The 26,275-nt window shown below is 44.8% G+C and overlaps 1 protein-coding gene across 24 annotated transcripts in view; it reads right to left on the bottom strand.

The window, feature by feature from the left end:
• Window positions 1-26,275, bottom strand: part of LOC140389677 (disks large homolog 1) — a 486,438-nt gene that overhangs the window by 278,016 nt on the left and 182,147 nt on the right. For 2 of the 24 annotated variants that reach the window (XM_072474048.1, XM_072474053.1), the window contains exon 1: window positions 8,508-8,673. The exons of 21 other annotated variants lie outside the window; for them this stretch is intronic. In XM_072474048.1, the coding sequence (XP_072330149.1) occupies window positions 8,508-8,597 (90 nt within the window). In that variant the 5' untranslated portion in view covers window positions 8,598-8,673. Of the gene's footprint in view, window positions 1-8,507; window positions 8,676-26,275 lie in introns of those variants that run through there. One more of the 24 variants, XM_072474050.1, reaches the window with a different exon arrangement.

The raw sequence follows: 26,275 nt of genomic DNA, 5'->3' as shown, positions 1-26,275 counted from the left end.
CATCAGTTATAATGAAGTTACAGTCAATGCAAAAATGATTCAAAAACTAATTTGCTAGAAATTATTGCAAAGGTGCAAGCTCGAAAATTAGTAGAGAAATTTTAACAGATGTGGCAATGAACACTCACGCCACGTGCCAGGCAATGACCATCGCGCAAATGAGAATCTAACCATATCCCCTCAACATTCAATGGCATTACATTGCTCTACGACTAGCAGTATCCTGGGGGTTACCACTCATCCAAAAATGAACTAGCCATATAAATACTGTGGCTACAAGTGCTGATCAGAGGCTAGGAATCCTGCAGCGAGTAACTCGCTTCCTGACTCCCCAAAACCTTTCCACCATCTACAAGGCACAAGTTAGGACTGTAATGCAGCACGGTAACATTGTGGGCAGCATGGTAGCATCGTGGTCAGCTTCACAGCTCCAGGGTCCCAGGTTTGATTCCCGGCTTGGGTCACTGTCTGTGCGGAGTCTGCACATTCTCCCCGTGTGTGCGTGGGTTTCCTTCGGGCGCTCTGGTTTCCTCCCACAGTCCAGAGATGTGCAGGTTAGATGGATTGGCCATGCTAAATTGCCCTTAGTGTCCAAAATTGCCCTCAGTGTTGGGTGGGGTTACTAGGTTATGGGGATAGGGTGGAGGTGTGGACTTGGGTAGGGTGCTCTTTCCAAGAGCCGGTGCAGACTCGACGGGCCGAATGACCTCCTTCTGCACTGTAAATTCTATGATTGAATACTCTCCTGTTGCCCGGATGAGTGCAGCTCCAATAACACTCAAGAAGCTCAACACCATCAGGACAAAGCAGTCACTTGATTGACACCTCTTCCACAAACACACTCCCTCCCCTCCACCACAGATGCACAGCAGCAGCAGTGTGCACCATCTACAAGATGCATTGCCGGAGCTCTTCAACGCTCCTTAGACAGCATCTTCCAAATCCACAATCACTACCATCTAAAAGGACAAAGGCAGCGGGCACATGGGAACACCACCACCTGAAATTCCCATCCAGGTCACTCACCATCCTGACCTGGAAGTATATCGCCATTCCTTCACCATTGCTGGGTCAAAAACCTGGAACTCCCTCCTCAACAATACGGTGGTTGTACCGACTCCACAAGGACTGCAGCAGTTCAAGGCGGCAACCCACCAGCATCCTCTCAAGAGCAATTGGGGATCGGCAATAAATGCTAGCCTAACCAGCGATGCCCACATCCCATAAATGAATATTTACAAACACATTAATATACCAATTACAGAAGTGTTTTCTTATTTTCTACCACCCCTCCATCCCACATACTTGTGAAGTGGATTGTGGGGTAAAATCGTAAGGGAAAACCCATACCTTACTGCTGGCACAGTATGTTGAGCCACCAACCTGTTGCATCATTGTCTGGAAAGCATATAGCCTAGTTTCTTTCTTGGCCAAACGTGGTGCAGTGGGTTGCAAATTCACAAAGTTTCCTTATTGATGGCTAAGAGAGCCATGAAGATTAGTTCGCTTTTAAGCAAGCTCCAATTGGCTGTGTACAAAACAGCTTCTAATTTGAACAAAATTGCTGTGAATATGCTTGAAACACTCAGATGGTCAGGCAGGATCTGTGTAGAGAGAAACTGAATTACACTTCAACAGAACCGGAAGCTATTACGAATCACGAGCTTAGGAGGAAAAACAGAGCAAGGGAAAATGACCACATGCACATTTAATCATTTCCTGTTCTCCACCTAATCGCTTTACAGATCATTCTTTTTCTTTGATCTGTTTGCCGACAACATCTGCCGGTTCTGACAAAGACCTGAAACATTAACCTAATCTTCTGCTCGTCTGTTGATGCTGCCTCGTTTGTCGAGTGGTTTCAGCATTTTTTATTTAACTGCATCAATGTTGGCATTCATTTGTCAGCCCCACTAAGAAATACAAAATTCCAAACGGTGCATTCAAGGTTATTGTAATGTAATAGCCAAGGCACATTTCACCTATATCTAATTTGTTGGCATGAGGCTGGACCCAGGAACTAATGGAATAAAACAGAAAGAGCTTTAACCTTCTTCTAATCCATGCATTGGTATCCAAGCCAGTGTAGCGAGCACTTTGATTGCACTACACTGATCCAGAATCATCTGCTACAGGCAGTAGATGCAAATAAGGCATCATGATCATGGGCAAAAAGATTTGCCAAAGAAGTGGAATTACAGAATCTAGATAGATAAAGTCTGGTACTATCCAAGACTGGAGTTAGAAGTTCCAAACTGGCCAAATTGGACAATTCTATTTTTTAACCATTCACTTTAAAACTAATCGCAACAATGGGCTAGACCAAAGCAAATATTCAATAAACAAGCTCGCATTTATATAGCCACTTGCAAGATCTCAGGGCATCCTAAACTCCTTTACAACCAATTATGTGCTTCAGAACTATAATCATTGCTACCTTGGAAATGGGTCAACCAATTTACAGACAGCTCGGACCTACAATGAGTTAAATGATCAGATAATCAGTTTAAACAATGCAGATTAAGGGATAAATATTGGTACAGCCAGGTCAACTTAACTGTTCTGTGAATAACATTGTGGGTTTTTTATATCCCCCTGATAGAACAGGCAAATTTTTGATTTTATGTCCCATTTGAAAGACAGCACCTCTGATAATACACCTCTCATTACCGAACAAGTCTGGATTTTGCATTCAGGTCTATGAACTGAGCCTCGAACTGATGGTCTTCACAGTTGACACCTAGTAAACCAGTGAGCATTGCAGCATAATGAAATCACTGAATAGTTCAAGACATATTAACTGTACTGTGGTTCCAATCAGGCAGAGGATATTGAATGCAAAAAGAAAATAACCATGTTCAATTCCTGGTTTGTTCCAAGTTAAATGCCAATTAGGTCAGCAGCTGGCTTCATCTCCCCAAGGCCAACTGAAAACAAAAATCAAATATGGGCACCACTTACAAAGCCAACATTTGTCACCCATCCCTATTTATCCTCGAGAAGTGATGGTGCATGTACCTTCTTTAATTACTGCAGCCCCTATGGTGATGGTGCTCCTCAATGCTGTGAGGCAGGGAGTTCTAGAGTTTCAACCAGGGAAAACAAAGGAACAGCAATACATGTTCAAGTTTAAATGGTAGGTGACTTCGACAGGATCTTGAAAGTGACAGAAAATAAGAGTTTCTATAAATATTTTTAAAGGACGGGTTAACAAAGGGAGCACTGATTCTATAGAAAGTGAGTCTGGGGACATAATCAGAGAGAATAAGGAGATGGCAGATGAATTGAACAGGTATTTTGCATCGACCTTCACCAAGGACACAAATAATACCCCAGAAAAGTAGCAAACCAGGAATTGGAAGGGAGGAACTCAGAAAATTGCAAGTAGCATTGAGCAAATTGTTGGTACTGTGGACTGACAAGAATCCAGGTCCTGATGGATATCATCCTGGGGTCTTAAAAGTGATGAATTGGTTTTAATTTTGCAAAATTCATTAGATTTTGAAAATGTTCCATTGGAAAATAGAAAATGTAGCTTCTTTATTCAAAAAGGGAAGGGGACAGAAAGCAGGAAACTAGACCAATCGGTCATTGGGAAAAATGTTAGAAGTTAATAAGACATTATAGCAGAGTACTTAGATAAATTCAAAGTAATCAGACAGACACAACAGGAATTTGTGAAAGGGAAATCATGTTTTGGAATTCTTTGAGGAAGTAACGTGTGCTGTGGATAAAGAAGGACCGGTGGGTGTACTGTACTTGGATTTCCAGAAGGCATTTGGTAAGGTCCCACATCAAAGGTATTGTGGAAAATAAAAGCTCATGGTGTAGGTGGGTAACATGGATAGAAGTTTGGCTAGCCAATAAGAAACTGGTAGGCATAAATGGGGCATTTTCTGGTTGGCAGGATGTAAAAAGTGGTGTGCCACAGGGATCAGTGCTGGGGTCACAACCCGTTACAATTTATATAAATGACTTGGGTGAAGTGACTAAAGGCACGGTTGCTAAATTTGCTGATGACACAAAGATAGGTAGGAAGGTAAGTTACCAAGAGGACATAAAGAGGTTACAAAAGGATATAGATAGGTTAGGGGTGTGCACAAGGATCTGGCAAATGGGAGTATAATGTGGGAAAATATGTGATATTGTCCATTTTGATAGGAAGAATAAAAAGCATATTTTCCAAATGGTGAGAGATTGCAGAGTTAAGATACAGAGGGATCGGAGTGTTCTATGCATGAATGATTAGTATGCAGGTACAGCAAATGATTAGGAAAACTAACAGAATGTTACTGCTTGTGAGGGGAATTGAATACAAGAGTATGGAGGTTATGCTTCAGTTATACAGGGCATTAGTGAGTTCACACCTGGAGTACTATGTATAGTATTAGTCACTATTTAAGAAAAGATATAAATGCTTCAACTTGACTAATACCTGGAATGGGTGGGCTGTCGCATGAGGATATACAAGATCCCGAGGGGACTTGGCAGGGTGGATGTGGAAAGAAGGTTTCCTCTTCTGGGAGAATTTAGAATTAGGGGTTAGTATTTAAAAATAAGTAGTTGTGCATTTCAGACAGAGATGAGGAAAAAAAAAAAAAATTTGAGGGCTGAGTATGTTTGGAACTCTTCCTCTAAAGGTGACGGAGGTGAATATTTTTAAGGCAGAGCTAGATAGATTCTTGGTAAGGGGGTGAAAGGTAACTGGAGGTAGGCAGGAATGTGGAGTTGAGGTTAAAATCAGATCAGCCATGATCTTTTTGAATGGTGGAGTAGGCTCAAGGGGCTGAGTGGCCTCCTCCTGCTACTAATTTGCATGTTTGTATGAATGTCTTCCTATGCACCTGCTGTCCTTTTAGGTGGTGATGATCACTGGTTTGAGAGATGCTGTTGAAATATCTTTAGTGTGTGGTACCGTAATGCATCCTGCATATACGACACTATGCAACTTCCAAAACACAAATGGTGGTGGAGGGAATGAATGTTTAAGGTAGTAGATTTTTTTTTTTCTGGATACTCAATCATTGAATGTTGCTGAAACTGCACCCATCAAGGGAAGTGGAGGGTTCGCCATCACATTGCTGAATTGTGTCCTTTAGATCATTGGTAGGCTTTGGTGAACCACTTGCCATAAAATGCCCCACCTCTCACTTGGTCTAGTAGCTCCGGAACATATATGACTGATCTGGTTCAGTTTTGGGTCAATCATAATCCCGGAAATGTTGAGGAGGGCCTTGACAATGGTAATGCCATTGTTATAGCATGGAGAGGGGATTATACTCTCTTGTTGGAAAGGGTAATCAGCTCAAGAATGCATACTCGCTATTCATCAGCCATGGCCATTTTTAGTTGTGCCAGGTAAGACTCCAACCAATGGAAAGTTTCTCCCCAACTCTATTGACTTTTTCCAAGTGTTCTTTAATGTCACACTCAAGTCAAACGCTGGAATTCGGCTATTGCGGCCATGTTGGGATCAAGGCTGAATGAGGTCTGGAGTCCTGTGGCTCTGGCAGAACCCAAACTAAGGGGAGAAGGAAACTCTTGTCTCATTCCTGATCACTATCCGATTGGATCAAAAAGTTTAATGCTGATTCTATGCTGTGCAAGATTCATCAACAATGCAGACTCCTGACAGGCAGCCAGTGACTAATCCAATTCGATTTCATGGTCACGGTAATTCCATTGAATGGCATGGGGATGTAATTATAATCTTTAGTTGGAAATAGTTATTAACTTGCCAGATTTGCCATGGTATTTGCTAGTTTCGTGTCAGTTAGTGACGCCGGTCACACTTGCATGCCACTTCAAATACAAATGCAGCTAAAAACTACACTTCTAAAGAGCATTATCGCAACCTTCAGAAACATCATCATGCATAAACTTGAGAATGGTCGAATGACGAGATACAGAACCTTCTACTTTTTAAACATTAGTTCAGTGGGTCAGTTAGGTCCACTTGAACTCATCAGAACCTTGGTCTAATGTCTTATCTAAAAAAATGGCATCACTCAGAAGGCAACATTCCATCACGAACACAGCAAAGTGCTCACTTAGATGAGGAGCTCGAACTCATACAAGGGGTCTCAAACCTTTATGCACAAATACAATTATGAACTGAGCCAAGGTCAGGCAGTCAGGATCGAGTGCCTTTGTGTTGCTCAAGAAAAGAACAGCATGTTGACATTCAGTATCCAGACTCGACAAATTGTCAAATATAGATGTTAAATTGATGAAGTGCCAGGAGGCTGCCAGTATCCATGGAATTGTACCTCAACAGGAGTTAACATATATCCTGGGAAGAGAAAAATTAGGAAGCAAACTAATTCTGTGACCAATGCAACAGCAACTTGGATTTATGTAGCATCCTTAACTGAATCTGTAGTTTTATTTTTATGAGGATCAGGGGTTATGGGGAGAAGACAGGAGAATGGGGGTGAGAAAATATCAGCCACGATTGAATGGCGGAGCAGACTCGATGGGCCGAGTGGCCTAATTCTGCTCCTATGTCTTATGGAATAAAATGTCTAAAAGTAGGTTTTATGGGGCAAATTGGAGATGATAAACAAGGTTGGGAGATGAAGTAGCTTAGTGGGAGGTTCCGCAGGTTTAGGGCCCTGGCAGCTGAAGGCACAGCCGTCCATTGTGGAGTAATAAAAAGCAGAGATTTTCTAGAGGTCAGAATTAGGTGAGTGCATATATCTGAGGGTCAATGGGAGTGACGGTGATCAGAAGGTGGTATTTGAAAACTGGAAGAGAATTTTAAAAAATCAAGAAGCTACTTAACTAGGAGCCAATGTAGTCAGCGAGCACAGGGGATGATGGCGATCAGGGCTTGGTGTGTATTAAAACACTGGTAGAAGAGTTTTGGATGACCTCAAATAGTAAAAAGGATTGCAGACCAGATCTGTTAAAAGTTCTCTAGCCTCAGTTCCAGGTTCTACCATCTACTTTCAAAAGATTGACAAAACAGTAGCTTCCACTTCATGCAGTTTTTTCTCAAACTTGACTACTCGCGTGTAATGCGAGACATCTAAAAATTGACAAGGCACCTGAATGGACTTTGGAATTTGACAATATAATCAGAATTTAACGTAGATATGTATGGCCCTGTGGACAAACAAAAATGGAGTGAAATAGCCGTTACACCTGACAGTTTTAAAGCCTGGTGAGGTAGAGTTGTGTTGTCACTTTTTCATTGATGCCCACCCTAAAATCACTTCACGCCACTATCTAAAAGTTGCTGTATAATTTCACGCTGAGTTATGGCACTGCTATTCAAAATGCAGGTCAGCCATTAACCAGTTAAAGCAATGCAACTTTTGCCTTGAGGTTTGAAAGTTTATTCCAAGGCCTATCATAGTTGGATTGAGTTTGGCACCAAACAAATAAAACTACAGCAGATTGGCTAGCAATTGCACCTTCCTAGTTTGCTTAAAAAAAAATTCAAATTCCCTTGATGAAAGATCAAATGAATCCTTACCTCTAAATTAGCTGATTATTCAGTCCAGAAAATGTAAACTTTTAACACATAGTAGAATGCATACTCAGAAATTCCAACATGAAAGTGCAAAAACTTAATGCAATGGAAACACTGAATTTCAACATTACAAAAAATGATCAAGTGCTTTGTCAGGTGGCCCAACTTAAATTGCCCGTTTCAAAAAAGCCAAGCGGTTGCTTGATCTTTTGCTGTGTGCACGTCCCATTGCAGCACTCATCCTTCCTACAATCTGTCAAAAGGTCTATCAAGCTGTTTGCTGTGCATACCGCTGCCACTTATAACACTGCATATGTAATTGATCCAGATGCAGAAGGCCTTTTGAAACATACAGCTTGCAAACTACCCTGGAGGCTTGGGTGGACAATGAACTTTTAAAACTAAGCAAGTTAAGACTCCAGACAGCAACGCACTATTACCCAAGCATTTCAGATACCGCTCCAGAAATACATATATGCTTCTTGCGATTAGATGCAATATATAGTTTTCAATAGAATTTATCCAACCTCACAGCCTGTTCCAATTTGTAAATATATCTCAACATAAACTAGGTTAGCAACTTAAGTGTATGCTGACAGCCTCTGATTTTCTGGTAAATAGTCTCTACCGTTCATATTTTCCTCAGCATTTCCACAGGTAAGGTTATCTTCAAAGTAGCAGCCCACCTTCAATGAACATGCAAGCTTCTGTCTGCAACTTAGCTATAAATTGCTAATTGGAATTTTTTTTTTTTTTTTAATGTAGAAAACAAGCAAACACATCATAGGCATGAGAGAACCGAAAGAGAACCAAGAAAAAGACCAAACCCACTGCAGAAATATTTAAACTAGAAGCTTTCAAAGAAAACACCATTTCTGATTTTAAAATTTTTAGCAGCATTAAGTGATACAGCACTTGTGTTATTTCCTGAAGACGACACTACCTTCATGATAGCAATTTGATGCCTCTTAATTCGAAGTCTATATAGAACAAATGTCCAGGCATTTACTGCTCGTTTTAATTAACTTACCGACAGAAGATGTTGTTGCTGTCTGGATTTCCGTACATTCTTGATAAACCGACGACCCATCTTTTTGGCATACCATACAGATGCAAACATCCTTTTCCTAGTGTTGTTTTATTCCACCTCCTCTTCAACAGTACTGCTGTATTAGATCTCACTTTATTGCAAAGCATCTGACAAAAGCTGGTACTTTAGGAAGATAAAGTAGATTGAGCTGCGTCACAGTCAGTTTTTTTTTTGTGGGAGGGAGGGGGACCCAATTCCTTGCAATAAATCAGATTCTATGTTATATTGCATATCCACCAGGCAACCATGGCAAACACAGCTAATGCCAAAACCCCATGCCCACTTTATATTACTAATGTTTTTCTGCCTTTAGAAACAGAGCCTGATGAGAGCTCGCTTGCAGAATGAGCTGATGTGATTACAAGCAGATTTAATTTACAATTCTGCTGAATCCAATTTAAAGACAGCAGTTAGGAGGCGAGGAGGTGGTGGGCTGCAACAAGTCTGGTAATGCTCTGGCAGTGAATGAAGCTAGGTTCCTCGAGGCATCCGTGATTCAGCAAGTAAGTCTTACGAATGCTGACTAAATAATGTGAAGGCTGCTTAGTCACAAGAGGTGTCTTATGCCAGGCAACCATAAGATGCATGATCAGCTCTGCAAATGAGAATTCTGTAGGCTCACTGTCCACTCAGGAATTCTTGACTGCAGTTTGAGCACATGTTAACCTTTGCCATTAGATAATCCTCTGTCAAACATCATAAAAGACATGTGACTTTTCTGCATCCATTAGGTAAACTGATCAACTATTTATGCAGAATAATTTGTGGCACAAAACTGAATGTAAACATGGGTAGCTAAAGGATCGCAACAAAAATGCTTTATTATGTGTGCTTTTTCTATCAGCAAAAACACTCGAGCTTTACATCTACACCAAGCACTATAGGTTAATTACTAAAACGTAAGCTGTCTGAGCATCGGCAGAATCCATTTAGCTATTGGCTGTCAGCAGCATTTTAACACCACCAGTTTAATGAATAAAATAAAGATATCTATAACAGCTTTCACTCCGGCTCATGTGACCTGAACACTTTAAATTCATGATTTTAAAAAATGTCAGGAGCAATGCAGAAACCTGTTTGGGGGATGGGGGGAAGAAAGAAGGGGGGAGAGAGAGAGAGAGAGAGAGAGAGACGCTACAATTTCTCTATTAAAGTAGTACGTTGCGCTGGACAAAAAAGTTTGACTGAACAGCCTTAGAGGACAATTTTGAGAGTTATAAGCATGTTATGAGGGGTTGTGCAGTATCATGTAGTGCTAAGAGTGGAAGGCATATTAGAGGGGGACAGGGGCATTTTATTCAGCTCTTAGTTAAGACATAACTACACTGCATGTTAGATCAGGCTATACTGTCTATTAGACAGCATTGTGCTTACTCAAAATATTTCACCAGGGTCACACCTTGAGATGAAACACTTTGTTACTCAGCAGTGACGGCAAATAGCATGCACGCACCAATACGGAGAAGCAATGGGGTGATTGAAAAATTAACCCCTCAGGTAATGCATAAAGTAGAAAGGTAGCACTTTGCTGTTTTTAATTCTGAGCCCACCAAGAATGAAAATATAATACTGGGTTTGGGGATAGGATTGAGGGAAATGGAAGAGATGTGTTGATTGAAGTGTGCATTAACAGCCATGATTAATTGGGGTGGGGGGAGGAAAACAGAGCAGCATTTAATCAGACGCTTGCTGAGGGACTAAATTTAGAACAAATCGTAAGCAGTGAATGAGATTCCTCAGGACAAATATATCTAGCTTCACACTCACAAAATAACTGCCATGAGAACAGTAATCAGATCCCAAGTTGCTGGCTGAGAATACAGCAGCAAGTCATAATCATCATCGACAGGGAGAGAGAGAAAGCACTACCTAGAAATCTCACATTGTGTGGTTGAACCCAGCAATCTCACTATCTTGGTCGGTTCCAATATCCATTTTCTCACATTTGATTGGTCCCTGCTAACCACTAGATTGCAAATATATAGTTATATGATTATGAGGACCTAGACATCACAAAGGGGGCTCTTACTAGCACTGCCCAAGATACTTTACAATCAAATCTTGGGATCTTAGCCAAAACTAAAACACAACAGGCAGATATTGGGTATCTTCCTTTGAAGTGTGGTCAGCATCATTTGCCAGTTTTCTGTCCAAATGTTGAAGAAATGCAAAACATGAAAGCTTCATTAGTTCACTCTGTCCCAGGAAAATGCAAAACCAGCTCTACACTTGCAATCCCAGCAAAATCCAGGCATTCAGACCACATGAACTGCAGGCAGTCGTAGATCCTGGAAATAGCTTCAGCACATTCTCAGAACTGGGGTGCTCAGTTCTCCAACAGGACTAACACAACACACCCTCCCAACAATGAACACAGCCAGCTTCTGGGCCAGGTCTGGATTTGATCCGAGATAGAATTGCTCATTCCCTTCCAACATGTGATCCATGCTTGAGATCCCTGCTCTCTGTAACCTCCATTTCAATCTAGTCTCAGCTCAGCCCAAGACCAATTGGACTCTGATTTGGTCACAAACTGAGCCAGAAAAGTACGGATTCAAATTCAATATATATACTTGTCAGTATGATAACATATGCTCCACATATTCCAGGCAAGTGTTTACTAAATAGGTTTAATTTTGGAAGTTGCAATTCTCTTCCCTCACTTTATCAGCATAACAAACACACCCTTAAAGTCACTTTAATCTTGCACACACCACAGTGGTTACTGCTGCTTCACAGCGACAGGGACCCAGGTTCAATTCCGGCCCAATGCGACTGTCCTTGCAGGGTTTGCAGGTTCTCCCAGTGTCGGCATGGGTTTCCTCCAGGTGCTCCGGTTTCCTGTGCAGTTTAGGTGGATTGGCCACACTAAATTGCTCCTTATTGTCCAGGGATGTACAGGTTCGGTTACTGGGATATGGCAGGGAAGTGGACCTAGGTAGGGTGTTCTTTCAGTTTGAAGTAGAGACAACCAGTTGTTTAAAGAATGGATAGCACAGCAGACCCATGAAAATTAGGGTGTTGTTAGGAAGTTGATCCCAGTAAATATGGGGAACCCACAACCATATTTATATTGAAATTTAAACCAACACCCAACTGAAGACTAACACACATGGAAGATTAATGTTCTATTCGAGGTCAATAATAAAGCAACAACGTAAAAGCATCTGCTTCCTGCTCTCCTTCCATGTCACCCAATCAAGCTGCTCCGCGGGACTCATTCTCCACAATCTGTTCAGAGCCTCCTACAGTAACAGTACTGAAACCGAGAAGGTGGGTGAGGGTCAGTGGACCTATAGACACAAGTGTAAACAGGACACATTTTTAAAAGTGATAAAAATGTATAAATAAAGCATACAGAAGATGTGGGCACTTCTACGACTTGCAGTGTCATTCACTTTGAACAAAAAAGCCAGCATTGCCTCAATCTAATGAGAATGGGAAAGTGGTTCCGATTGGCTGAAACGGATGTTTTTTTCCCCCTCAATCAGAGCTGCAGCTGGGGAGTCCTGATAATCAGTCGCATACTTACATCTTCCACATAAAGGACATGAGATTGCTTTGGAATATCAATGTGATTGTGCCAAGATATGGTAGCTAATGAAATGGCAACAATACAGCCTTGCATAAAGAAATTATTCACTGCTGGTGTGATAACCAACCATTTGACATTTCAATATTGCACTTAAGGTAGCAGGTTTCAAAATGTTTTAAACAACAATTCATTTGGCTTTATTTATTCGTTCATGGGATGAGAGAGTCGCTGGTAAGGCCAGCATTTGTTGCCCGTTCCTAATTGCCTCGGAAATGGGTGACCTGCTAGGCCGTTTCAGAGGGCAGTCAGAATCAATCACATTGCTGTGCGTCTGGAGTCACATGTAGGCCAGACCAGGTAAGGATAGAAGATTTCCTTCCCTAATGAACATTAATGAACCAGAGGAGCTTTTACAACAATCAATGACAGTTTCATGGTCACCATAACAGAGGCTAGCTTTATATTCCAGACTGGATTAACCAAATTGAAATTCCACATCTGTCATGGTGGGATTTAAACCCATGCCACCAGAAATTATCCTGGGCATCTAAATTGTCCCCAGATCGGTAAAATGGCTTTATCGCACAAGCATTTGATTTCATAGCATTCCAAAACATCATCAGTAGTCTAATACCTTTACCAATAATTTTAAGTATGCCACTTCATTCATTACTGTCAAAGCAAAAGCAGTGTGTGGGTTTGAAACGCCAGACTAAGGTTCAGTCTTTTGTCATTTTCTTGATCAAAAGATATTAATTGTTTAAAAATACAGCCGTATGTTCAAATCTGGTTTGATGCGTCATGTTCACTGGCAGGATTGACAGGGATACAGAAAATTGACAGTGTGCGTGCAAGAGAGCGCGCGAGCGGGAGCGGCAAGAGAGAGAGCGCGCACGAGATGGATGAAAGACAGAGATAGAGAAAGCCAAGGTCAAGAAGGTCTGTTTCTGATAATCAGGATGCAATGAGAGGCGTTCTGCAGGAGTCTGCGCTGGTACCTCAAAAGTTTTACAATTTAGATCAATGATTTAGATGAGGGGAGGTTAAGGCATGGTAGCTAAATTTGCAGAAGACGCTAAGATAGGTAGGAAATTATGTTGTGAGGATGACATACGGAGGGAGTTGGCAGATATAGATCGGTTGAGTGAGCGGGCAAAGATCTGACAAATGGAGTATAATGTGGGAAAATGTGAAGTTGTTTACTTTGGCAGGAAGAATAAAAAAAGCAGAGCATTATTTAATTAGAGATCAACTTCAGAATCCTGTGGTGCAGAGGTATCTCGGTGTTCTCGTGCAAAGGTTAGTCCACAGGTATGGCAAGTAATTAAGGCGGCTAGTGGAATACTATCCTTTAGAACAAGAGGAATTGAACATAAAAAATGTTATGCAGGACATTGGTGAGACCACATCTCTACGGTGTACAGTTTTGGTCTCCTTAATTAAGGAAGGGTTGTAAATGCTTTGGAGGTGGTTCAGACGATGTTTATTCGATTGATACCTGGAATGAGTGCTTGTCTTATGAGGAAAGGCTGGACAGACTGGGCTTGTTTCCATTGGAGTTTAGAAAAATGAAGGTTGGCTTGATATATAAAAGGTGGGCGGCACGGTGGCGCTGTGGTTAGCACTGCTGCCTCACACCGCTGAGGACCCGGGTTTGATCCTGGCCCTGGGTAACAGTCTGTGTGGAGTTTGCACATTCTCCCCGTGTCTACGTGGGTCTCACCCCCACAACCCAAAGAGGTGCAGGGTAGGTGGATTGGCCATGCTAAATTGCCCCTTAATTGGAAAAAAAAAGGAATTGGATACTCTAAACTTTTTTTTAAAAGTACATAAGGTCCTTACCAGCCTCGACAAGGTGGACATGGAATGGATGTTTCCTCTTGTGGGCAAATTCAGAACTAGGGGTCACTGTTTTAAAATTAGGGGTCAGCTTTTTAGGATAGAGATGAGGGTAATTTTTTTCTCAGAGGGTTGTGCGACTTTGGGACGCACTGCCTCAGGTGGTGGGGGCTCGGTCACGGAATATTTTTAAGGCGGAGGTACATAGGGTCCCTTGCCTAACAGGAATCTAAAGTTATCAGTATTAGATGGGATTGAAACACAGGCAGATCGGCCATGATCTTATTGGATGGAGGAGCTGGCTCGAGGCGCCGAATGGCATACTTCTCCTCCTATTTTCCATGTTCACATAATATTTATACGTGAAACATTGTGGAACCAGGAGCCAATGTAGATCAGCAAGGATGGAACAATTGGATGAGCAGGACTTGATACAAGATAAAATATGGATAGCAGAGATTTGGATGAACTGGATTTTAGACGGTAGAGGTGAAAAGACCAGGAAAGCTTTCCAAAAAAAAAGTGAGCTTGGGTGCGGTGCTCCACGAATGAGGTTTTGGCAGATTGGGACAGGGATGGAGATGAGATGCTGAGGTGGAAATTAGCAGTTTAACAAAGGTGTGTCATTGGCAGCTCAGCTGGGGGTTGAAGATGACTTGTTCAGCCAGAGATAAGAAGGGAGGGAATGGAGTGTAGTATGTGGCTGTACGAAACATGACATATTTCGGTTTTATACAGCCAGACTATCACTTTCCCAAGTGGTTTCCTCCCCTCCTCAGGCCTTACTTCATACAGATGACCAATCCCATCTCATGCACAAACTTCATCACCTAGACAGTTCACGGAGGCAGTCCCTCCACTTTCAGTCTTTTTTGTACATGTTATCATTCTACCTGTTCCCCACTCCTTCACTTCAGCCTCCCAAACTTCACTCCACCACCCCCGATTCCCATTTCAACCAACCTCTTTCTGACCCCCCCCCCCATGCTCAGTTCAAAATGGCTAACAATTCCTGCCTATAAGACACATCTACCATCTTATATGGCAAAGTAATGCATGCAACATGCTGGTCTCTATATGCATCCCTCTGCACACAATTTGTGGCCATACGTTCAGTCGAATGAGTACTTCTCCCTGGAAATTTACACACAATTAGGACTGCACTGTGGCACAATGGTTAGCACTGCAGCCTCACACCGCCAGGAACCTGGATTCAATTCTAGCCTTTGGTGACTTTGTGGAGTTTGCAAGTTATTCCAGTGACTCCATGGGTTTCCTCCCACAGTCCCCAAAATGTGGTTAGGTGGATTGGTCATGCTAAAAGATTGCTCCTTAAGAGTCCAAAGATGTGCAGGTTAGGTGGGGTTACAGAGATGGAGTGGGGGAGTGGGCCTGGGTAGGGTGCTCTTTTGGAGGGTTGGTGCAGACTCGATGGACCAAATGGTCTCCTTCTGCACCGTAAGGAATTCTATGAAATCCAATTTCACTTTTCAGAGGGAGTTGAAAGAGTCTCCACAAAGATCACCTCACTCAACTCTCCCAATTCCTCCTTCCTTGACTTCACATCTGCTTTTCCTTGTGCTTCAGTGAAAAACCTCAAGATGTCTTTGTTAAAAGCACAACATAAATAAAGTTGTTCCTATTAATGCACTCAAGCCCAATTGGCCATAACAGTCTTGAGCACACATGGGAGGAGAGAAATCGCTAGAGTTCCTATTCCTGGTCACTACTTGCTGATAAGGGGCTTCTTTTTGTGTTGTATTCAAAGATTCCCACCAAGCAAATCCATTTTGCCCACAACCATAACCCCTATAAACCTTGTTATTTTGCTGGAGGTATTTAAACCTCAGCTTTAAAATGTATTGAGGACAACTACACCAATTTCATTTTTGCAATCATAACAAAGAGTTGACAGCGACTGCCTTCACATCAAGGCAGTACTTGACAGTGTGGCATTATGGAGCAAACTGAAGTCAAAGAGTATTTGGGGGAAAACTCCCCACTGGTTGGAGTCAGACTCAGCACAAGGGAAGATGGTAATAATTATTCCAGATTAATCATCTCTCTCCAGGGACATCATTGCAGCAGTTCCTCAGGGTAGTGTCCCAGACCCAACCATCTTCAGCTGCTTCATCATTGACATTCATTCCATCATAAGGGCAGAATTAATGATGTTCACTAATGACAGCACAATGTTCAGCATCAATCATGATTCCTGCTGCAACAGTCCATGTCCATACTGCAACAAGACCGAGGCAACATTCAACTTTGGGCTTAAAATTGGCAAGTAGCATTCCCATCACACAAGTGTCAGCAAAGCCCATCTTCAACAAGGAAAAATCTGGATCTCCCTATAACATTTGATAGCATTGCTTAAAGGACCAGCCATATAAATACTGTGGCCACAGGAGCCAAGATAAGAGCCAGTTGGAGGCTGGCAATTCGGTGGTGAGTAACTTGCCTCCTGCCTCCCGAAAGCCAGTCCACCATCTTCAAGGCACACATGTGATGAAATACTCTCCACTTGCATGGATAATAGTCGATTTCGGCGGGAGAATCAGCTGGTGAGTCAGTTTCAGCGGGAGCAGTGCGGAAGTGGTTGCTGGGAGGTAAGTCTGTCCTTTAAAAGCACTTGTCTTTGCAGGGGCAGGCCAGTCGATTTCGGCGGGAGAATCAGCTGTGAGTCAGTTTCAGCGGGAGCAGTGCGGAAGTGGTTGCTGGGAGGTAAGTCTGTCCTTTAAAAGCACTTGTCTTTGCAGGGGCAGGCCAGTCGATTTCGGCGGGAGAATCAGCTGTGAGTCAGTTTCAGCGGGAGCAGTGCGGAAGTGGTTGCTGGGAGGTAAGTCTGTCCTTTAAAAGCACTTGTCTTTGCAGGGGCAGGCCAGTCGATTTTGGCGGGAGTGGAGCTGGCTGGTTAGTCAATTTCAGCAGGAGCTGAGAATTTTTTTTTTTTTTTTTTTTAAATTAGTGTTTTAGGCGGGAACAGGAAGTCGACCCGCGGACGTCTGGGAAGACCCTCACCAATAAATTCTGGTGGAGAGGAAACCCGAGACACTACACGTGTAGTGTCTCCCACCCGCCCTCCTCCTCTAACCTAATAATAAAACCCATTGGTCTGAGGTAAGTACCATATTTTATTATATTATTATTATTTTTTATTAAAAAATTAATTTAGTTGTTAGCCAGATCTTGGTAGAAAGTTAGAGGAATGGCAGGGAAGGGAGTGCAATGTTCCTCCTGCAGGATGTTTGAGGTGAGGGATGCAGTTAGTGTCCCTGCTGATTTTACCTGCAGGAAGTGCTGCCATCTCCAGCTCCCCCAAGACCGAGTTAGGGAACTGGAGCTGGAGTTGGAAGAACTTCGGATCATTCGGGAGGCAGAAGGGGTCATAGATAGCAGCTTCAGGGAATTAGTTACACCAAAGATTGGAGATAGGTGGGTAACTGTAAGAGGGACTGGGAAAAAGCAGTCAGTGCAGGGATCCCCTGCGGTCGTTCCCCTGAGAAACAAGTATACCGCTTTGGATACTTGTGGGGGGGGGGGGGGGGGGACTTACCAGGGGTAAGCCATGGGGTACGGGCCTCTGGCACGGAGTCTGTCCCTGTTGCTCAGAAGGGAAGGGGGGAGAGGAGCAGAGCATTAGTAATTGGGGACTCGATAGTCAGGGGCACAGAAAGGAGATTTTGTGGGAGCGTGAGAGACTCACGTTTGGTATGTTGCCTCCCAGGTGCAAGGGTACGTGATGTCTCGGATCGTGTTTTCCGGGTCCTTAGGGGGGAGGGGGAGCAGCCCCAAGTCGTGGTCCACATTGGCACTAACGACATAGGTAGGAAAGGGGACAAGGATGTCAGGCAGGCTTTCAGGGAGCTAGGATGGAAGCTCAGAACTAGAACAAACAGAGTTGTTATCTCTGGGTTGTTGCCCGTGCCACGTGATAGTGAGATGAGGAATAGGGAGAGAGAGCATTTAAACACGTGGCTACAGGGATGGTGCAGACGGGAGGGATTCAGATTTCTGGATAACTGGGGCTCTTTCAGGGGAAGGTGGGACCTCTACAGACAGGATGGTCTACATCTGAACCTGAGGGGCACAAATATCCTGGGGGGGAGATTTGTTAGTGCTCTTTGGGGGGGATTTAAACTAATGCAGCAGGGGCATGGGAACCTGGATTGCAGTTTTAGGGTAAGGGAGAATGAGAGTATAGAGGTCAGGAGCACAGATTTGACGTCGCAGGAGGGGGCCAGTGTTCAGGTAGGTGGTTTGAAGTGTGTCTACTTCAATGCCAGGAGTATACGAAACAAGGTAGGGGAACTGGCAGCATGGGTTGGTACCTGGGACTTCGATGTTGTGGCCATTTCGGAGACATGGATAGAGCAGGGACAGGAATGGATGTTGCAGGTTCCAGGGTTTAGGTGTTTTAGTAAGCTCAGAGAAGGAGGCAAAAGAGGGGGAGGTGTGGCGCTGCTAGTCAAGAGCAGTATTACGGTGGCGGAGAGGATGCTAGATGGGGACTCTTCTTCCGAGGTAGTATGGGCTGAAGTTAGAAACAGGAAAGGAGAGGTCACCCTGTTGGGAGTTTTTTTTATAGGACTCCTAATAGTTCTAGGGATGTAGAGGAAAGGATGGCGAAGATGATTCTGGATAAAAGCGAAAGTAACAGGGTAGTTATTATGGGAGACTTTAACTTTCCAAATATTGACTGGAAAAGATATAGTTCGAGTACAATAGATGGGTCGTTTTTTGTACAGTGTGTGCAGGAGGGTTTCCTGAAACAATATGTTGACAGGCCAACAAGAGGCGAGGCCACGTTGGATTTGGTTTTGGGTAATGAACCAGGCCAGGTGTTGGATTTGGAGGTAGGAGAGCACTTTGGGGATAGTGACCACAATTCGGTGACGTTTACGTTAATAATGGAAAGGGATAAATATACACCGCAGGGCAAGAGTTATAGCTGGGGGAAGGGCAATTATGATGCCATTAGACGTGACTTGGGGGGGATAAGGTGGAGAAGTAGGCTGCAAGTGTTGGGCACACTGGATAAGTGGGGCTTGTTCAAGGATCAGCTACTGCGTGTTCTTGATAAGTATGTACCGGTCAGACAGGGAGGAAGGCGTCGAGCGAGGGAACCGTGGTTTACCAAGGAAGTGGAATCTCTTGTTAAGAGGAAGAAGGAGGCCTATGTGAAGATGAGGTGTGAAGTTTCGGTTGGGGCGATGGATAGTTACAAGGTAGCGAGGAAGGATCTAAAGAGAGAGCTAAGACGAGCAAGGAGGGGACATGAGAAGTATTTGGCAGGAAGGATCAAGGAAAACCCAAAAGCTTTCTATAGGTATGTCAGGAATAAGCGAATGACTAGGGAAAGAGTAGGACCAGTCAAGGACAGGGATGGGAAATTGTGTGTGGAGTCTGAAGAGATAGGCGAGATACTAAATGAATATTTTTCATCAGTATTCACTCAGGAAAAAGATAATGTTGTGGAGGAGAATGCTGAGCCCCAGGCTAATAGAATAGATGGCATTGAGGTACGTAGGGAAGAGGTGTTGGCAATTCTGGACAGGCTGAAAATAGATAAGTCCCCGGGACCTGATGGGATTTATCCTAGGATTCTCTGGGAGGCCAGGGAAGAGATTGCTGGACCTTTGGCTTTGATTTTTATGTCATCATTGGCTACAGGAATAGTGCCAGAGGACTGGAGGACAGCAAATGTGGTCCCTTTGTTCAAAAAGGGGAGCAGAGACAACCCCGGCAACTATAGACCGGTGAGCCTCACGTCTGTAGTGGGTAAAGTCTTGGAGGGGATTATAAGAGACAAGATTTATAATCATCTAGATAGGAATAATATGATCAGAGATAGTCAGCATGGCTTTGTGAAGGGTAGGTCATGCCTCACAAACCTTATTGAGTTCTTTGAGAAGGTGACTGAACAGGTAGACGAGGGTAGAGCAGTTGATGTGGCGTATATGGATTTCAGCAAAGCGTTTGATAAGGTTCCCCACGGTAGGCTATTGCAAAAAATACGGAGGCTGGGGATTGAGGGTGATTTAGAGATGTGGATCAGAAATTGGCTAGCTGAAAGAAGACAGAGGGTGGTGGTTGATGGGAAATGTTCAGAATGGAGTACAGTCACAAGTGGAGTACCACAAGGATCTGTTCTGGGGCCGTTGCCGTTTGTCATTTTTATCAATGACCTAGAGGAGGGCGCAGAAGGGTGGGTGAGTAAATTTGCAGACAATACTAAAGTCGGTGGTGTTGTCGATAGTGTGGAAGGATGTAGCAGGTTACAGAGGGATATAGATAAGCTGCAGAGCTGGGCTGAGAGGTGGCAAATAGAGTTTAATGTAGAGAAGTGTGAGGTGATTCACTTTGGAAGGAAAAACAGGAATGCGGAATGTTTGGCTAATGGTAAAGTTCTTGAAAGTGTGGATGAGCAGAGGGATCTAGGTGTCCATGTACATGGATCCCTGAAAGTTGCCACCCAGGTTGATAGGGTTGTGAAGAAGGCCTATGGAGTGTTGGCCTTTATTGGTAGAGGGATTGAGTTCCGGAGTCGGGAGGTCATGTTGCAGCTGTACAGAACTCTGGTACGGCCGCATTTGGAGTATTGCGTACAGTTCTGGTCACCGCATTATAGGAAGGACGTGGAGGCTTTGGAGCGGGTGCAGAGGAGATTTACCAGGATGTTGCCTGGTATGGAGGGAAAATCTTATGAGGAAAGGCTGATGGACTTGAGGTTGTTTTCGTTGGAGAGAAGAAGGTTAAGAGGAGACTTAATAGAGGCATACAAAATGATCAGGGGGTTGGATAGGGTGGACAGTGAGAGCCTTCTCCCGCGGATGGATATGGCTGGCACGAGGGGACATAACTTTAAACTGAGGGGTAATAGATATAGGACAGAGGTCAGAGGTAGGTTCTTTACGCAAAGAGTAGTGAGGCCGTGGAATGCCCTACCTGCTACAGTAGTGAACTCGCCAACATTGAGGGCATTTAAAAGTTTATTGGATAAACATATGGATGATAATGGCATAGTGTAGGTTAGATGGCTTTTGTTTCGGTGCAACATCGTGGGCCGAAGGGCCTGTACTGCGCTGTATTGTTCTATGTTCTATAAGTACAGCTTCGACAACACACAAGAAGCTGGACACAATCCAGGATAAAGCAGCTCACTTGATGGGCACCGCATCCACCATTCATTCGACCACCGAGGAACAGTGTGCACTATAGACAAGAACCACTGCAGCAACTCACCTGGCCTCCGTCGACAGCACGTTCACCACCTAAGTGGGCAAGAGCAGCAAATGCACAAGGACACCAACACCCGCTAGTTTCCATCCAAGGCAGACTTACAATTATATCGCCGCCGTTTCTTCACCGTCACCGAGTCAAATCCTGGAACCCCCTCCCTAACAGCACTGTGGGTGTACCTACACCACAGGGATGACAGCTACTAATGCAAGGTCACCACCACTTGCTGAAGGGCACTTATGGAAGAGGCAATAAATACTGACCAAACCTAGCCAGCGACACCCACATCTCGTGGAAGAACAAAACTGTCAAGGCATTCAGGATAGTCTACAAATCTGCTGCTTAAAAGGACTGTTACAAACCAGAAAAAAAAGCAATCAACTTCCAACAGTTACTGGTTAAAAGCAGCATGTGCCTGTTTGCACTGTACAGTACTGCCATACAGTGGTGAATCCCAAAACCACAATACAACCTTGTAGACAATACTAATTGACTACCAGCTTTGATTTGATGAAGTACAATGCAGAAGGAAGATTCGCCTTCATAACAGGGAGTTTAAAACGTATAGTGCGCGTTTTACACAGCTTCAGCGTTGGACAGACAGAAGTCTAACTTCAACTAGTCTAATTTCAGATATTGAGATGGTTGCAAGAAGCCTCAACAGACAATTCAAACCTGTTAAATGCTGCAGTTTCTCATGCAATGCTTTCACATTTCTTTTGAGGTACCTTTACATTGAGGTACCCCTTTGCCTTCAATCTTCATTCTAAATTTACATAGCTTGCCTTGGTTGAATGGCAGCTTCACTCAAATCAACACACCACAGGTTCAAGCTCCAGTTGAGCACACAATTTGACACTCCAGTGTATCAGGAGTGCTGCACTGTTGTTAAACTATCTGCAGTCATACAAAGATCCTCAAATGGTTGAGAAATAGTAGGAGGGCCCTCCTGGTTTCTTGGGCAACATTAATCCCTTAACCAAAACCACCAGAAACTGATCTTATATTAATGCTTGTGGGGCCTGGGTTTGTGCAAATTGGCTGCCACAATCTCTACTTTATAACAGTGACTACACTTCAAAAGTTTATCAATGACTGTTGGGAAAGTCAAGCTGAGGTCAAAGCGGAACCATTATCTTGTTGCATGGCAGAGCAGGTCCCAAGGGGTGAAATGGCCCATTTCTTATATTCTTGTGCAAGGGAGCTTCGGGTTGTCCTGGGGTCATGAAACGCACCATCTAAATACGCTAGTGCTTTCTTTCTTTGTCACATGCATTGGGGTTATGTAGGGTGGAAATCGGTCAGCAGGGTGCCTGATCCTGTCAGAACCCCATCACTAGGGACATGGAGGAGTAGGTCGCACATTTGATAGCTCCCACCTGTGACAGACTTTTGGACCTTTTTCTCCTGTTTTTTTCTGGATTTTATTGGGTAAATCGGTGAAGAGTGAGACAGTGAGTAGAAATCCCCCTCCAATGTATGGAGAATTGGACCAGAAGTGGCAGTGAGAGAAGACAAAGTTCTACAAGGAAGACGCGAGCAGAGCTGGCAACGCGGGAAAGCATGACGGAGCAGCAGGGCCACGGGGAGACGGCACAGTGGTCGACAGAGCAGCTGGTGAAGTTGTTTGAAGATTGCTTCGCCAAGCTTAAGAACACCACGCTGGACCCGATCAAGGCTTCAATTGATCAAGTGGTGCAGAATCAAGAAGCTCACGGACGTGCGATTCAGGAGGTGGAGAAAAAGGTGTCTGAGCACGAGGAATACCTAACCGTGCTGGAGACCAAGGTGGAGATGATGAATGACCGTCAGAAAAGAATGCAGGAGAAGCTGGAGGACCTGGGGAACAGGTCCAGGAGGCAGAATCTGAGAATCGCTGGCCTCCCTGAAGGCAGTGAGGGATCGGACACGGGGGCCTATGTAACGAACATGCTGGTGAAATTGATGGGGGCAGAGGCATTCCCTTGGCCCCTGGAAGTGGACAGTGCACGCAAAGCACTTGCGAAGAGGCCCCGAGCGAACGAGCCGCCGAGGGCAATGGTGGTACGTTTTCACCAATTCCTGGACAAGGAACACGTTCTGCGGTGGGTCAAGAAAGAACGGAGCAGCAAGTGAGAGAATTGAGAGCTGCGCGTCTATCAAGACCTGGGCGCGGATTTGGCCAAGGGGCGAGCTGGGTTTAATCGGGCAAAAACGGCCCTCTTTAAGATGGGAATGAAGTTCGGGATGTTGTACCCAGCCCGTTTGTGGGTCATATATGAGGAACGGGATTTTTATTTCAAAACACCAGACGATGTATGGACTTTCATCAAGGAAAAAAGACTGGAGGTGAATTAAAGACACTGAATCCTTGGAGAGTATTGTAGTGGCGATTTGTTGAAAACCACTTTTATGCTGGTTTGAATAAGTAGTGTTATGTGCAATAAGGGACTGTTTCGATGGCTAAAGTTAACTTTGTCTTACTGGGAGCGGGTTGGAGGGGGGGGGGGTGGTTTCTGTGGTTGTTTTTTTCTGTGGCTGTTTTCCACTGCTTTTTCTGATGTTTGTTTACTGGGGAATGTGATGCTTTGAATATGTTTGTCCAAGTAGGGGGAGAGGGGAGAGAGCAATGGGGAGACAGACTGTTTAGTGCCATGGGTGGGCGCTATCAAGTCAGCTTGGGCCAACTGACTCACAGAAGCACAGTGGGGGATGAGCAGGTGTTAAGCTGGAGCTTGATATGGCGGGTTGGGTTTCTAGTGCTGTTACCAGGTGGCGGGGGAGGGGGGAGCTGCTTTGCTGACAGGGGAGGAACTGTTACTAGGGGACGAATGGGAGGTTGGGGACGGCGAATGCCCGAGGGGGGGGGGGGGGGGCGAGGAGGCTGGGGGCACGAGCTGGAGGCTGGCCTAAAAAGGGTGATTAGAACGTTAGAGGGTTGAATGGGCCAGTCAAGAGGGCTCACGTGTTTGCGCATTTGAGGGGGCTGAAGGCGGATGTGGCAATGCTACAAGAGACATATCTAAAGGCTATAGACCAGACTAGATTGAGAAAGGGGTGGGTTGGCCAAGTATTCCACTCAGGGCTGGTCTCAAAGACCACGGGGGTAGGGATCTTGATCAATAAACAAGTGGCATTCGAGGCAGGGAGAATCAGGTCAGACATGAGGGGTAGGTACATAATGGGGAGTGGGAAGCTGGAAGGGGTGCGGGTGGTACTCATGAACGTATATACTCCGAATTGGGAAATGTGGAATTTATGAAGCGGGTGTTAGGTAAGATCCCAGATAACTTGATCATGGGGGGAGATTTTAATACAGTCATTGATCCGGAATTGGACCGGTCAAAATCCAGGACAAGATGGGTGCCAGCCGCGGCAAAGTAATTGAAGGGGTTTATGGAACAGATGGGGGGGGGGGGGGGGGGGGGAGTAGACCCATGGGGATTTGCACGGCCAAGGGCGAAGGAGTTTTCTTTTTTCTCCCATGATCACAAGGTGTACTCTCGCATCGACTTTTTTGTTCTGAGCAGGGCTCGAATACCGGGAATGGTGGATACCGAGTACTCGGCAATCACAGGGTTGGATCATGCCCCACATTGGGTGGATCTACGGGTTAGTTTGGAGGAGGACAACGCCCGCTATGGAGGCTGGATGTGGGACTGTTAGCGGACGAAGCGATCTGTGGGCGGGTGAACAAGTATATTCAAAACGACCTGGAAACAAATGATACGGGGAGGTCTCTGCAGCAACAGTTTGGGAAGCTTAGAAGGCAGTGGTCAGAGGGGAATTAATCTCGATATGGGCCCACAGAGAAAAGGCGGAATGGGCTGGGAGGGCTAGGTTAGTTGAGGAGATACTCCAGGTGGACAGGAGATACTCGGAGGCCCCGGACGCGGGGCTACTGAGGGAGCGGCGGAGATTACAGGCGGAGTTTGGGCTGTTGACTACAGGGAAAGCGGTGCAACAGCTGAGGAAGGCAAAGGGGGCGATTTATGAGTTTGGGAAAAGGCTAGCAGAATGTTAGCGCACCAGCTCAGAAAAAGGGAGGCAGCCAGGGAGATAGGGAGAGTAAAGAGTAGAGGTGGGAATGCGGTCCTGGATCCAGTAGGGGTGAATGAAGTATTTAAGGACTTTTACAGCAAATTATACGAGTCGGAACCCCCGGCTGGGGTGGAGGGGATGAGGCAGTTTTTGGGTCAGTCGAGGTTCCCAAGGGTGGATGAGGATCTGGTGGAAGGGCTAGGAGCCGCAATTGAAATTGAGGAAATAGTTGAGGGGCTGGAGGACAAGCAGTCGGGCAAGACCCCGGGGTCGGATGGCTACCCGGTGGAATTCTATAAGAAGTTTTCAGAGATATTGAGCCCACTGCTGGGTAGAACATTTAATGAAGAAAGAGAGAAGGGAATCCTCACCCCAACAATGTCGCAAGCCTCGATTTCATTGATCCTGAAACGGGAGAAGGATCCGGAGCAATGCGGGTCATACAGGCCAATTTCTCTACTGAATGTGGACGCCAAACTGTTGGCTAAGATACTGACCACAAGGATAGAGGATTGTGTCCTGGGGTGATAGGGGAAGACCAGACGGGATTTGTTAAGGGCAGGCAACTCACGGCCAATGTTCGAAGGCTTTCAAATGTTATTATGATGTCCTCTGAAGGAGGTGAGATTAAGGTGGTGGTAGCGATGGATGCGGAGAAGGCTTTTGATCGGGTGGAGTGAGATTACCTGTGGGAGGCGCTGGAAAAGTTTGGGTTTGCTGAGGGCTTCATTGACCGGGTGCGGTTGCTCTATCAGGCACTAGTAGCGAGTGTGCGTACGAACCAGCTGAGGTCAGGGTATTTTAAACTACACCGAGGGACGAAGCAAGGGTGCCCCCTCTCCCCGCTACTGTTTGCTCTGGCCATAGAGCCATTGGCCATGGCATGAAGAGTAACCAGGAACTGTAAAGGGCTGGTTCGGGGAGGGGTGGCAGGCGGGTTGGAGCACCGGGTCTCGCTTTACGCAGATGACCTGCTCTTGTATATCTCAGACCCGTTGGAGGGGATGGGGGAAGTTAAGCGGATGCTCGGGGAATTTGGTAATTTTTCAGGGTATAAATTGAACATGGGGGA

Source organism: Scyliorhinus torazame, chromosome 14 (assembly GCF_047496885.1).
Source record: "Scyliorhinus torazame isolate Kashiwa2021f chromosome 14, sScyTor2.1, whole genome shotgun sequence".
NCBI lineage: Eukaryota > Metazoa > Chordata > Chondrichthyes > Carcharhiniformes > Scyliorhinidae > Scyliorhinus > Scyliorhinus torazame.
Note: the sequence above shows the minus strand (reverse complement) of the source record. Positions and strands in the feature narration are given on the sequence as shown.